Source organism: Phyllostomus hastatus, unplaced genomic scaffold (genome assembly GCF_019186645.2).
Source record: "Phyllostomus hastatus isolate PE091 unplaced genomic scaffold, TTU_PhHast_1.1 phas_contig_329, whole genome shotgun sequence".
NCBI lineage: Eukaryota > Metazoa > Chordata > Mammalia > Chiroptera > Phyllostomidae > Phyllostomus > Phyllostomus hastatus.
The window spans coordinates 4,719,012-4,734,471 of record NW_025333854.1 but is presented as its reverse complement, the minus strand read 5'-3'; the positions used below and the strand labels follow the sequence as shown (position 1 = coordinate 4,734,471).

At 44.0% G+C, this 15,460-nt stretch overlaps 1 protein-coding gene across 1 annotated transcript in view; it reads right to left on the bottom strand.

Moving 5' to 3' along the window:
• HCN1 (hyperpolarization activated cyclic nucleotide gated potassium channel 1) overlaps positions 1-15,460 on the bottom strand; it is a 319,381-nt gene that overhangs the window by 266,949 nt on the left and 36,972 nt on the right. The window contains exon 2 of the mRNA XM_045839971.1: positions 11,498-11,921. Coding sequence (XP_045695927.1) covers positions 11,498-11,921 — 424 coding nt within the window. The remainder of the gene's footprint in view (positions 1-11,497; positions 11,922-15,460) is intronic.

The window sequence follows — 15,460 nt, the reverse complement described above, 5'->3', positions numbered from 1 at the left end:
GCAGCTTGGCCACCCTCCCTGCTGGGGAGAGCGCGACGTTCCCCCCTCCGGAGAGGCTTTTTATTGGTTTCGTTTGCATAAGAATTCAGGTAAAAGCTCATTACTCATTGCTAGGAAGTAAGGATCAAACAATAGATAACAAGGAAGTCTGAGGGCCTATTTTTAGTCAGGGTCAAAGAGCTGTAAAACTTTAAGGAACAAACTTACTTCTTCCTTGGACCCTTATCATTCTACTGAGAGCATTCTAAACAAAGCAGGTTTCACAGGATTTTACATATTCTTTCTTAGGCCTGATCACCCAGGAAACCCGCCCTTTCCAGCACAGGGCGGCACCACCCTGTCATTGTTTCAGGCTTAGGTGGAGCAAGGGAAGTAAGGCAACCAAGAGATAAGAAGATTTTCTCCCAGACCATGTGGACTCAGGCTATGTCAAAGCCAAGGAGCAAGGGTCCATCACCCCCTTTTGCTGTAGCCCCCAAAGTCCTTTCTTGGGGGCCTCCCATGTGATTGTGCCTGTCTTAAGTTGTCCCCCCTTGGGGAATCTTACCCGTCATTGGCTAACTGACCAAGCTTTGGGGTTCAGTTATGAATGAAGCAGCAGAAGCAGCGCTCCTGCCAAGGAGATAAGCTTTTGTCTCCTTGCTGGCTTATGGTCCAAGGCCACTCCCTCAGCCTTAGCCTAGGCAGGGGTTACAGCTTCTGATACAAGCAGGGCAGTTCCCAACACACCGGGTGCGTGGAGATGAGAGGTGCACATGGCTCCCACTCTCACACACGGCAGCTGCCCAAAGCCAGTCCATCCCCAGCACCCAACTCTCAAAAACTAGTGGGCAGTTACAGCTTTCAGATTCTAAATCTCAAAGCACTCACTATCACAGTCCAAATTCTACCTTTTACTTTGTGGCATGATCTAGAATATTAAGGAAAATGGGGATTTCATTCTTTCAGAAATTCTCTGGAAAAAAAAAAGGCAGTGACATAATTTGGCTGGCTAATTACATCTTCCATCAACATGCTATCTAGAGTTTCAATTTTAGAATTTAGAAAGCACTATAAGTGAATGTTGTCTTTGATCATTAACACAGCCATAATCCTTGGATTAAAAAGTAAAAGCCATCATCCACATTTTTGAAATGAGAGCAAAATGTCTGGAAATGACTTGCAGAAGGTGCTTCTGACTTCCACTCCAATTTTGCTGAATTTCCTTCACTTTATACATTCGCCCAACTCATCTCCATCACAGTAAGCAGCAACAGCAACAAGCCGCACATTGAGCTAATTAGCATTATTGCAAACATTCCCACTGATGACCAATTTTAATGGGAAACCACTCCTGACAGATAAGATTATCTCAAAATAGATAAGTAAGTTCTATTCACTTACTTCCCAACTGCTGAAATTATATGAAACCCTGGCACTGGTTTCCACAACCCCTCCTCAAAGTCTACTTTCACTTTAAGATAGAATCAGAAAAAAACTTTGACTCTCTTAAAAAAAAAATGGCCTAAATGGCAGACTTAACTCAAAATAGCCACCAGAATTACATAACCAACCAAATGTATTTCCTTTGCACATGAAGACAGGAATCCTCTCACAGAATCTAAAGTGCATATATCAGCAAGACAGAAAGAAGAGTCGAAGTAGGTCTTCCTCAGTCACTCCCCAGTGTCGTGGAAGGGTTCTAATTGTATTTATACTTGAGCTTTCATAAGTTATGCTGTCTTATAAAACTCACTTTCCCTGACACCTCCTGACATACTTGAAAGACTCTGTTTTGCCCAAAGAAATATGAATCAACTGCCACTTTTTGACATATGCAAGCACGCTTTTGTTTCCCAAAATATTTCACATTGATGAAAAATACCTCTGACATTGCATCGAAAGTGAAAGAGTGATTTGTTGGAAGCTGACACCAAAAAAGCACACATTTCCCCCCAATGATTAGTTAGTATGCCCAACATATCCTTCAGAGATGAGGTCAATTTCACCTTATTATGTGTAACAACAAAATCGTCTTGGGTGCCACGGTGCCACTGTCCATTTGCCGGCTGTGCCATGTCTCATCACGCCTCTCTTGTTTTCCACAGGCGCACACGGAATGCAAGACCACCCAAGTGACCGGTTCAACTGAGATCATTCTCCACATATTTAAATTAGCACGTGCTTATTATGCAACGCTATGGCAGTTGAGCTAGAATTAGAGTTGAAACCAGAATCCCGTCATAAACTGTGTCCAGCATTGACGAACCAATGGGACTCTCAATTTTCACACTAGTGGCACATGACGAGTCCGCCATGGCAGTAATCATAATACATGTTGTATCTGCCTGCACCACAAAGGGAAAGTCTGGGACATTTATCCAGAAGCTTCAGACAGATGTAAGGCTGAACGCATTTAGTCCTGAATCTTGCTTCCATTCCTCACTTGGTATATTTCGGGCAGAAATAATACATAACAACATTTGTAATAGTTCCAATATTTGGAAAGGCAGTAAGCACGCTCAAGTGCCAAGAGGTGAACTCTGTTGATATTCGGCGTATTTTAAAATAGCAGAAACTCATCTACTGATGGGCACATGGGCACAGTCCAAGAGCCCATCAGGGGACGAGTGGATTAAAAAGCTGTGGTCCGCTTGCACCGTGGAATACAGCACACGGGCACAAAAAAGAAGGAACTCCTACCCTTTGCGACAGCATGGAGGGCCCTGGAGATTACTGTGCAAAGTGAAGTATACCAGTCAGAGAAAGAAAACACCGTATGATCTCACTCATAGGTGGAATGTGGTGAACAAAATTAACTGACAGAATAAAACCAGAGGCACGGATACACGGAACTTTCTAACAGATGTCTAAAGGGGGGTGGGCACTGGGGGCTGAAAGAGATCAGCCCGAGGACACGCATGCACATATCCATAGCCCACGGACACAGACAACAGTGTGGGGGAGGGGCTGGGGGGCAGGGGTTGGGCAGAGGGGGAACAAAAGGGGGTGTGGGGGACATCTGTAATGGTGTCAACAATAAAAATTTTTAAACTAAACTAAAATAAATAAATAAAATAGGAGAAACTTGATGATAACAATTTACATGTTTATGAAGTTATAGTTTCCAAGTGTGTATCACAATAACATCTTATTAAGCCTCAAAAGAACTCTATGAGAGTGGGCAAACATGATTATCATTCTCATTTGTAAATGACGACCTTGATTTTTGTCCATGATTTCTAAATTCCCTTGGAATATTTCCCAGGCCTATCCACATGCCAGGACACACGTACCTTCAGACTGAGTTTCCTAAATGGCCACGTTCCGTGCGCCTTCTCTGGCCTCTCTCCTCCCCTCGACCACACTCTCGAAACGCATCTTCTCTCTTCCGCTTCGTTTCCTAGACCATACGTGGTTCTAACACTGAGTTCAAAACACTCTACCGTTTTGCTTATCTGTTTGCACTTTCACGTTTGTTTTTCCTTTCGAATTGAAATTCCCTGAGTGGCATCATTTAACTCATTTAGCGAGTATTCTTGTGTCCCATTATTTCCCTGCCATACTAGGCTAGGTAGGGGCTGAAGATGCGAGAAACAGATGTACTCTCTGCCCTCCTGGAGTTCATATAGGCTTGCAAAGGCTTGTGCGAGGGACGTTACACAAGTGGCGAATGCTACAGAGCAAATGCATGCCGGTCTCTGCCAGCACTACAGATGGAACGACCATGACCAGGGAGATGCTCAAGTTAAAGTCGGAGTCAAAGAAACAAAATGTGATGAATAAATGGAGGTGGGTCAAAGGAGTAACATTCTGGAAGAAAGTGGGCAACACACGTAAAGGCCTTAAAACAGCGTTTATGACAAACCTAAACCGGTTTAACACGGTTAAAGGAAATAACCAGCCAGTAGTTTCCCAGGCGAAGGTAGAGCTCACGTTTCCAAGGGCCTTGAACTTTGGAATTTGTCCTAATGGTAATGAAAAGACACAGAAATATTGGCAGAAGGTGGGTGACACGGTAATAACATAATACTTACTCTTCAAAAGTATGACTTCTGAGGCCCTCAGAAGGCAAGCAAGGATGAGTTTTAAAATCTAGTAATGAATCCGTTATAATAATGTCAATGAGAAATGACATGAGTTGCCTTGGACTCGGACAGTGACGGAGAACTGAAGAGAACTAGAACTGGTGTCACATTCAAGAAGCGGAACCAGTAAGGCTGGGCACAGGGCGGGGGGGGTGGGTGTAGTGAAGGGTAGAGAAGGTCAAGCGTATGGTGACGGAAGGAGATTTGACTTTGGGGGGGGGGCACACAATGGGATAGGCAGATGATGAACCATAGAACTGCACACCTGAAATCTATGTGATCTTATTAACGAATCACCCCAGTAAATTTAATGTGAATACAGAAAGAGAAGAAGTCAAAGATACCTCTTAAATTTCTGACTTGAGCCACGGGATATGAGAGAGAAGGAAGAGGTCTGAGGGGGAAGTGGACACAATGAACTTGGGGAGCCCAGAGTACCTTTCTAGGGACACCACACCATCGTGAATATTCTGAGGCATGAGGTTACATAATTTTGAACCTTGGAATACAAGTCTGGTTGTTTTCAACACATAGCCACAAAGTACATCAAAATATGCAAAACAGGATTATACGCTGGACCTATGACAAAGCATTAAGAAAGCCTAACATTTTAACGTAAACATAGTGGCCTGAGCATTCCAACTTTGGTCTTCTGTTTTGGCATTGAGGTGAGTTTCCATGGGAAAAGCACCAGGGTTACACAGATCTGCTTCAGGGCACTGACCAAGGACCATTCATAAAATCATGCATCTTACTTCTCACTTCAATTAAGTCTCATCTTAATTGTCTTGACTTCACATGTCACATCTAAACAGAACTCAACACATCGTACCTTAGAAATCCAGGGTTAAAAAGCACACAGTATAATACCAAAAACAATGATCTCAGAATAAAAATGATTATTTGGAGAAGGACCTTAACTCTTTGTTTAACCCAAGGAGAAAGTATAGGTAAAGAGACACAGTGTTTACAGATATGAATATCCACCATCATCTCTCTTATCCAGACATCAACAGCCAAGCAATTAGGCAATTATGACGGAGTATAAATGAACACCTTCCAAGAAGACAGTTCTGGCACTTTAAAGCCCTAAAGTAGCGTAACCAGCAGAGGACCCCTAGTGGTCCTCGGCAGAACCAATGCTATCTGTCCAGGAATACTAACACACACGTCACAGTAGGCACATGTTTAAGTATTTCAAGCAATTCCCATGTGCCTCATTTCATTTAAACTTCACAGCTGTTCTACCAAGTTCTAGTCATACATAACTCACCTTAAGTGTTTCTCTCTAGATTCAATAGAAAATACAAGGCACAATTTTAATAAACACACATAAATACTAACTTCTAGTAGAGAATCCAATTCCCACTGCCATGTTTTTGGTGGAGAGAAATACAAATCTCAAATGTAATGGTATCAATGGTAATATAATTATATTAATATGAAATTAATATAGCATTAATTATATCAAAAAATTGATATTTAAATTATAAAGTATTATAAAACAGACTTTGCATGTGGCCTGATCATATTTTATTATTTGACACAAACATTTCGAGGCCAAGGATACTTGGCAAAGACGAACACCCCTTCAGACGTCTCAGAAAGCACCCTCCCTGTTGACGCTGGCTCTACGTAAAAAGCACCGAGGAGGGATCGCTCTCTCCCGACTGGCCTCAGCGGCTCCATCCTCGGTGGTCTCCAGTCCTCTTCACTCTGCTGCCTCCTAAAACGTAAAGCCCCTGCCCAAACGGCCTCCAGGACACCCTCCTGAGCAGTCCGTCCCCCATCATTACCCCAAACGCCCTCCCTCACTCCCAGGTTCCGGAGGTCAGACCTCCTGAGCTGGGCAGCGTGTCCTTCCCGTCTTACTGGAACGCACCCGTCTGCGCCCGTTTTGTCTAGCTAGGTGGTCCAGAGGCCGGCGTCAGAGCTCCCTCGGGGATCCCTGAAGCTCTCTCCTCGCACAAAAACACATGCACACATGCAAACATACATGCATACATACCTGCATACACACACAAACAAAACCGCACACACACAACACAATTCTGTGGTGCACTCCCTTCTTTATACCACCACTGACCCCACCACCTGTGGCTATTTGCCTGCATGCCTGTAGTTTCTACAAAGCTGGGGTCTGCTTTGTATGCTCGTGTGTGGTATCTGCAAATAGAAGCTACTGAGTGAATGCTCAGGAGTGAAGAGTGCATCTTCCCTTGCAATCACTTAATGGATTTAGAGCATGGAGGGTGCCAGGTAGTCAGAGGACAGGCAGGCTCTGGTGGCCCATTGTGGTCAGAACTCTGAACTAGTTAGCAGACGGGCAGGCTCTGATGGCCCATTGTGACAGAACTCTGTACTAGTTAGCAGACAGGCAGGCTCTGATGGCCCATTGTGGTCAGAACTCTGTACTAGTTAGTGGACAAGCAGGCTCTGATGGCCCATTGTGACAGAACTCTGTACAAGTTAGCAGACAGGCAGGCTCTGATGGCCCATTGTATTTAGAAGTCTGTAATAATTAGTGGACAGGCTCTGATGGCCCATTATGATCAGAACTCCATACTAGTTAGGGCACAAGGAGATGCAATGGCCAACGTTGACACTGACCCTTCCGCGTAGACATCTATGTCCATCAACAGAAGAAAACGCATACAAGCAAGCATCATCAACCGAGCTATCAGCAAGAACAAGTACAAGCAGAGCCTGCAGAATCGCTCAGAGTAAAGGTACTGAGGAGGTAGGGTGTTTTCTGGAAACACATTTCAACCTAACCTTTAAAGGAGGAACAGAAAGAGAAAGACTTTCCACATCTGAGGTGTGGCACATGCGAAATTACAGAGGCAGAACGAACCATTTTCTGCAGGAAGCTTCGCACAGCTAAGAAAACCAACAGAAAAGAGGTGTTGGGTGCAAGTAGAAAGTGACCTTGGTGAGATGGGGGATGGCTGGCTGGAGAGCCGTGGAGGCACAGCAAGCGAGCCAGTGCAGACCGGAGGTGAGAGGTCATGGGTGACTCTCTGCGCCCTCACTGACGCGGCTCCAGGAAGCGCTGCCGCTTGCGGACGGTGAGCCTCCCACTCCGAACGGTGAGAACACTTACGGTACGCGCTGCACAATGGGAGATAAGCAATTTATAGCAAGAGTTTGCTTCTAATCTAAACCAAATAGAATGTTAAAATCCACCAAAGACAGAAACTGCGATCTGAATTAGCTCCCCATGGAATAAATTTCCTTCCTAATGCTCCGTTGTTAAGCACAATTTGTTGATAAATCTGTCTCTAAGCCGACATAAAAATCTAGTATTGATTGCCAGAAGAGCATTGCCATGTCCCAGATGCATTATTCACCTGAAATTGCTATAGACACACACGAATCTCAGAGCCACAAGCCCTCTTTCTTGCCGCAAAATGGACTTAGGCCACCGCGATGGGTCTAAAGTAAAACCCCCACAGGAAGGTTGAGGGGATAAAAAAAATAAAATACTCCAGGTATGTGTTCTAAAGCCATAGTTACTATACCAGCATCATCCATTCCCACCGTTTATTACACTGCCCGTGGCCCTGAGCCCTGCAAACAGATGAGTGCTACAGAGTAGTGTTTCTCTCCTCACTGACTGTTTCCTACATATCTAATACTGTATTTTGCCATGCATAACGTGCACCCATATTTTTGGCCTGAGCTTTCAAGGTGGGGGAAAAAGACTTTCCTTTTAAGTTTTAGTTCAACTACTTATTTATTTATTTCTATTCAGATACTTGGTTTTTGTACACAGGAATTTCAGCTTTTATTTTTTAATGTATTATGGTACAAGAAATTTTATGTAACAAATAATCACAAAACATAAGAACAGACACACCGTATCTTAGGTACGATCCATGTATAACGCACATCCTTATTTTTCCCCTTGAAAATCTGGGCAAAAAAAGTGCACATTATACAGGGCAAACTATGGTAATTTCAAAGATCAGCCCCCTTTAAAAAAAAGAAAGGAAACTAGGATCAGCAGCATTCAAGGTTCCTAGGACCCTTCACCTTTACTGACTGAATAATCTCCCTTTTACTAAGCTCTTAATCTCCCTCTTATCTCTTCAGTGGCTTGTGATGGTCAAAAATTATCAATAATATTCCATTTAATTTATGAGGATTTCCTCCCCATATGCCTCTTTTTGGAGGATTACAGACAATTAGTTCCTCCTAATTGGGACAGGTCACGAAATAGCATTCCGGCTGCAGCCCCTGATTTGACTTGAAGCATAACAATAAATACAAGGCTGAATGAAAAAAAGGATTTGTTACACACTAAACTGCAACAGTGGGAAAGACTCAGTCAGTTTCCTGGAAATGAGGGGAAAAGGCATTTTCTGGCCCGATGCATCCAAAGGATCACTCCAGGGTTCACCTCCCCGGGCACCATATGCAACGTTGGCCTGTGAAACTCGACACTGGAGATGCAGGGCTGACAGAGCTCTATTTTCTGCATCTTACAGCCGCTGATCTTACAACCGTCTCCGGTAAAGAACTTCTCCCCTGACTCCTAACACCATGTGTTTCATAAACACGTCGGCCCAATCAGCTTTTCCCTGGTGCATTAGCCACAACATTCGACTTTGGTAACGACAGGAACAGAAGGGCTCCGTTTTAAAATTTCTCTCTTTCATTCACAATATTTCTCTGATTTATCTGGCTGTGGCGCTTCGTGTTGGTTTTCAGTTGAACTAATTCAGACCGGGGAGGTGGAGGGGGAGCGGGGTGGGGGAGGGTGGGATGTACCATTGGCGATGAAAGCAGCTCCCTATACCAGGCAGCTGCTTCTTTCCTGGGAAACGATTCACCCAGAACAGCGGCAGCTCCTGGGCCTCACACCTCCCTTCCCCGCATTTGCTGAATTTAGCACTAGCCGGCTGGGGACGCAAACACTCCGGCGTGCCGGTGAGGGCGCATCCTCCCAGCAGTCTTCTTCCGACCGCGCACAGAGCAACTGCTGCCGGTCCGTTTGTTGTATTCCACTCGTACACACGTCCTTGCAGCATTTATAAAAACCGAGGCGAGGTTTGCCAGTTTGCAACCACTCAAGCTCCCTGGTGCTTTTGGTTTGAATCAAGTCGGTGATGAAATAATGAGTTCCTATTCAATTCTGGGTTAATCATTACTGTTTCTTCCCTGTTGTTTTACAGCGTTACTAAATACCCATGACCTGAAATATCCATGATATCTGTAATGTTATATGAGGGTATCATATAACCAGGAAAACATTCTTCACTAAAAGGAGCTTATGGTTCATTTATTATCAAGGTCATTTATTTATGAGAAAGATCTTGCCAACTCACAACTCTGGCTGCAGTGGGATTGGTTACCACACGCCTGTCAGTGTATATTAAATTGCATTTTGCAGGAATGGTGGCAGTGAGCTGATGCTGCTGAGTTATATCACGGCATCCTTCAAACAGCATCGCGGCACACAGGTCCGGGTGCCCGTGACCGCTGCCAGGACCAGAGGACATCAGCTTTAAGGAATGTCCTCCTGTTGGTGCAATGGCCCGCCACTGCATCTGACAGGACGCCATCTGTTCATCCTGATGCCGTTCTCCAGGGTAACTGGGTTAAAACTACAAGACGCCGGAACACAGTCCCACTGCCCACTCGCTGCACGTTGAACTGACTGGCTCTTTCTATCAGGGGCTTTTCATTTCACAGGCCAGTCATTAAAGTTTGCGTGTGTGTGGCCATGTTTTAAGCGATCAAGACTTCTCTACAATTGTGATTCAATATATACAACAACTGAATATTAAAGTATTTCTCATTAAAAGAGTATATTTCTCTGTGGTTAGGAGCATTGCTATGGAGTTTAATTGCCAAGGGTCGAACCCCAGCCCCACCTTTTCCTGCCTCGGTGAATCTGAGCAAGTTACCAGGGGTATTGGGAAGATTGATCTAACGAACTAATCCAAGAAAAGAATCAAATATAGTACTTGACCTATAATAATACCTCCATATACATTAGTCATTATTATCAACAATAGCCCCAGTTTGATATTAGTCTCAAATTGGTCCAATGAAGTTTGAGAACCAACATTTATTACCCTTCGGATGGCATGTGCTATCTAGACACAGTGCAAGATGAATCCAATCTCTCAAATGTGCTTCATTTGATTTTAAATATCACCCACATCCATATTTTAACAGCGACCCATTTTTAAGCCTCCTCGGCGATGTTTCGCACAGTGTTTGTGACTGCGTGTCATTTCCCGAGACGCTGGGAACCCGCACGCCACCGACGAGCCCACGGAACACCGCCGCGGCCTCACCGCAAGCAGAGCTGATGCTCACAGAAGCTCCATTTCATGACTCGTGGAAACCTCAATTCCAAACCATAATTCATCCTGGAAACGCTAAAAATGATGTCTGCAATGAGTGGGGAGACAAGGAACCCACAGCAGGTCCATTGTTTCCGTTAGTGCGGGTTTAGCCTCTCAAAGCTTCCCAACCCTCCGTTTCACGCCCACAGTGGGCTGCAGGTTACAGGTCATGTACAAAGGAAAGGTAGACTTGGAAGGAGAAGAGAGTCGAAAAGGTTAGCATGCAGACTGGAGACAGGAACGTAAACTCCTTCGCTGGGTGATGGTACATTTAACTCCAGCTTTTGGAAGCTCCGTCTGGCTGGGGGGGTGGGGGAGGGGGGCGGGCCTTTCAGTTCCCACCGACTGTCTCCGAACAACCGTCACTCACTCCGCGAAGCACTGGCCACGCTCACTACACTGACCCGCCATAGTGTGTGTGACTTTTGTGCAATGATTTGCCTCCTGGGTATGCTGTTTTTCAGGATTATGAAATGAGTTCATGGGGAGAAACAGTAATAAATAACTATCTGCAAACTGTAACAAAGAGCAAAATTATTATACTAAAACCAGTCTTTACATATGTAACTTGGAAACACTCAAAGTGTTTGTTAAGCACAAATTCTCTGAAAATTCACTATTGGAGGAACCATATGCTAGACTCTCCCACAGAGTTAATGATACAAACTGGATTAGCAAATGGACGCTTCACAGTTTTCTCAAAGACGGTACCTGATGTACTCATATCAGATAAAAAACAACCAGCCACGATGGGGGAGGGGCTGCATTGGTTAGGATGGGAAAAGTATTGGTTAAAGAGGATTTGTCAAGAAAAAACTAAACTGATTCAAAACAACAGTTTTAAAACACTAATTTTTTTAAAATTTTTTAAATTTTCAGTCAATTCAAATCTAGTATTTGACCATACCTTTTTTGAAGATACACATATATCACTTATGCGCCAAAAAATAAATTAAAATTTTCTCCCTGAACTTCATAGAACTCATGCGTACCACAGTTGTTCATTTTTGAACAGTTAGAGTTTAAAACAATCACAATGGAGTGGCATTAAAAGAGTAAAATATGTCTTACCTCTTCCCACTGGTGTATGTATCTTATTAGTCGTGAAAGTCGCAACAAGCGCAAGAGACTGAGAATTTTTGTAAACCTCACAATGCGAAGCGCCCTGGCCGTCTTGTAAACCTCCGAATCCATTCCTTTTTCTACGATGAGAAAGATATAATCCACTGGGATGGAGGAGATGAAGTCCACCACAAACCAGCTCTTCAAATAATTCATCTTGATCACTTTGGGGTCCAGGATGATTTCAGAGCTGTCCTCATTGACAGTGCCCGTCCTAAAGTTCATGATCAGGTCCAAGAGGAACACGGTGTCTGACGCCACGTTGAAAATAATCCACGGCGTGGTCGTTTGCTCTGTGAAGAACGTGATGCCAACGGGAATGATGACCAGATTTCCCACCATCATTATGAGCATTATTAAATCCCAGTAAAACCTACAAGAAATGTATTTTAAAAATCAGATTTTAAGACGCAGACAATAACCAGCCATTCTCCCCCCGCCCCCCACCATAAAAAATGCTTATTACTGGTTTATGGTTAAATAATAAATGAGTGAAAGAACAAAATGTTGATTTTTATAAACAAGGCAACTAATTCCATCAATGAGGACAAATTTAAATCTAAGCAAAGTTAGCGTTCTCCTAAAGCAAGGCACTGTAATTATAGAATTCTAAAAATTTGATACCGTGTGATAGAAATAAATTCAAAACACCCATAAACCCTTTTATTTGGTGAAGAAGTAAAAGCACCTTCCCTTGTAGCTTGCATAGAAAGCTGGGAGAAATATAAAATCAGAATATCTACCTTAAAAAAAAAGGAACTGTTTTTGGAAAGATTATTCAGAAGTGCTCTGAAGTACTTGATACCAAATTACCAATGGCAGGTGAGAATCAACAGGAATAAATAGGGCCCAGTAAAGGTACCGGTACCGCACACGTGTGTCTAGGGAATCAGGCCAAACGTGGGCTCCGGAACCGCCCGCCACTGCACAGGACTCCAACCCTTTGTGGTCTGTCCTTCTTTGGACTGAAATAGGAAAACTATTTTTTTTTCCTGAATGTAAAAATAATGTAAAAGGCTCTACTGCAGATTTGAAACAAGAATTTATGATTGCTAACTACCTTTTGAAACATTCTTAACTCACCTTATATCTCATCTTTATATGATCTCACCTTATATTTCTCCTCCTGGGAGAAAACCAGGGACTTTCAGGTTATTCCAAGTTAATATATTGTAACTCAACTCTTCAGAGATGATGATGTTATTTTTCATCTGGGTCCTTTCAAAGTCTATTGACACTATACGTAGACTATTTATATTTGTGACAGTACCTACTTATAACATGGGAGAAACAAAACTGGCTAGTACAACTCCCTAACAATGAAAAGCCTGGAAACATGAGTTACTTTATCCTGGCCATACATGTCCCCTTTTGGAGGTTCTGTTGCATAAATGACATACACTTTATGACAGAAACTTCTGTTAACCAAGATATTTTTATGTAACATGAAATGCCCCGCTATATGGGGGCTGCATTTCCTTAAGGCGTACATTTGCGTAACCCTATCACAGTCACCAGCATCCCTGGCTGTGAACGGCCCCTGGGATAAAGGTACCAGTGCGACAAAGACCTATAAAAGGCACTCTCTCCCCTTGTCTCCACCCACCCCCAAGGCACGGGAAAAGGTAAATGTTTGTCATTTGGAAGGTGTCACCAGTCTTCCTGTCAAAACGTAGCCATGCATTTACGGACAAGTGTACAAATACCCATGTCAATCATACACCATGCCCTGGCTCAGCGCCAACTTTTCTTTTTCTTCTCTCCATGGAAACATGCAACATGTGCCACTAAATACATGAAGGACAAAGGGCAGATGTAGGTGAGACGCGGCACAGTAACGGCTGTTTCACGAAGAAGTGACGTCCTTGGACCCAAAGGGAAACCGCGTGTGCTCTGCACGTCTGCACGTGTGCACACACTCTCACTCTCGCCAGCCTCCTCTGGGGGCTCCTCTCCCCAACCCGCCGCGCCCTCGGAGCTGGCGGGGCCCTGGGTGTCATGCACGGCCCTACCATCTCCACTGCACACAGGCCATCTGGGGAACACCACACACGCACCCAGGTCTTCCAGGGATACCCCGTAACCGATGACTCTGCAAGACTTACCTCCGGTCCACCCCTGCTGTAAGCCTCCTCATCCTCACAGCCCGCGGTCCACTGAAGCTCCCCTCACACACCTCACACTCCTGTCAAACAGCGTGGCCCGCCTCCCTCCCACCCACCACCTAGCCTCCCACGGGTACTCTTCAGATGCTCGCTGCCCCGGGAAGGAACAACACCACACCTGCTGTGCAAGCCAGCAACCCTGGAGGCATCCTCGCTAACTCCCGGCCCTAAATCTCCTCGGTCTCACACGCATCGGTCACCAGGCCTGTTGGGTTCTCATACTACACACAAGGTGTGCTCATCCATTTTTGCCCTTACGATTCCCCCTGCAGCTGTCTTCAACCAGAAATCTGGAGACGAGTTACCTAACTTCTCTAATACTACATTTTCTCTTCTGTGAAATGCAGATCATAAAACCCAACGTGCAGAGTTTTACAAGTTCAATAAAATAATACATACAAATCACAGACCCTAGCATATACTGAACTGTAGACACAATGTTGGCAGCTTATTTAGTATTTTACCTTTCCTTACTAAAAAAAGAAATTCATTTTCTTGGGGAGCAACCAGGAGCCCATTGAAAACTGCTCACTTTTGCAGACACCTCTGTATTTCTGTCATTAAGATAGAAGCTATTTTTAAGGAAAAATCATGTTCTATAAATCACAGTCAACAGAAATGAAAAGGATAAAGCGCCATCCAATCTTTATTATTGCAATAAGTTTTACCACACCATAGCTTTTAATTGCTGGTATTTAATATGGTCTGAAGCCATTAGATATATTGGTATCAATACAAAGCTCCATTAATCCTTATCATTTCCTTTTAAGTATCATTGACTCTATTTTCTAGAAAGGTCTTGTAATAAAGAAAGGTCTTGTAATAAACTTTGCCTAACACAACACTTTAGTTAACATAGATGCATCCTCTGCTAGTCAAGACTCTACGTGATCTCACCTATAAGTGGAACCTAATGAAGAAAACAAAGAAACGAGGAAAATAGAACCAGAGACATGGAAATAAGGAACAGACTGACAGTGACCAGAGGGAAGGAGGAGGGGATGACAGGGGAAGAAGGGGAAGGGTCTAGTCAAGGAGCATGTATGAATGACCCACGGACATGGACACGGAGTGGGGACTGACTGAGGGGCTGTGGTGTGGATGGGGCAGGCGAGAGCAACGGGAAAAATTGGGACAACTGTCCTTGAACAACAAGAGGAAGAAAGAAGAAAAATATAGTTATCTCCCACTCTAGAAGTGTGATGTGACTTCTGTTTGTTAAACAATGTAACTTCAGTTTGCTCCTTATTTCCATGTCTCTGGTTCTATTTTCCTCGTTTCTTTGTTTTCTTCATTAGGTTCCACTTATAGGTGAGAGCACATAGTATCTTGGGTGCCTATGGCCCTGAACACTGGCCTCAGGAGATTCTTGCTTGCTTGCCTGCCTGCCCACTCATTTCTCTTCTTGACTTGCAGCTCTGAAAATTTCCCTTTGGACACTCACGTTCTCCCTCTTCCTTATCTCCCAATTTTGATCTCTAACACATTTCATTACAGCACTGTCTTTCCTATCTATTTCCTCTTCCCATTCCCACTGTTATCTCACCAGTCGGGGCAGAGCTATCGATCTCTTGCTGAGAATATTTCAAGAGACCTGTCCATGGTATCTGATCAACACTACTCCCCAGTCCCAGAGCCGGCTAACGCGTCACTTACCAGGTCCAAAAACATCCATGGTCCTCCCGATTTAATAAAAATAAATTATCCTGGCTGTCAAAGAACTTCTTAACATAGCCCCCCACTCCCT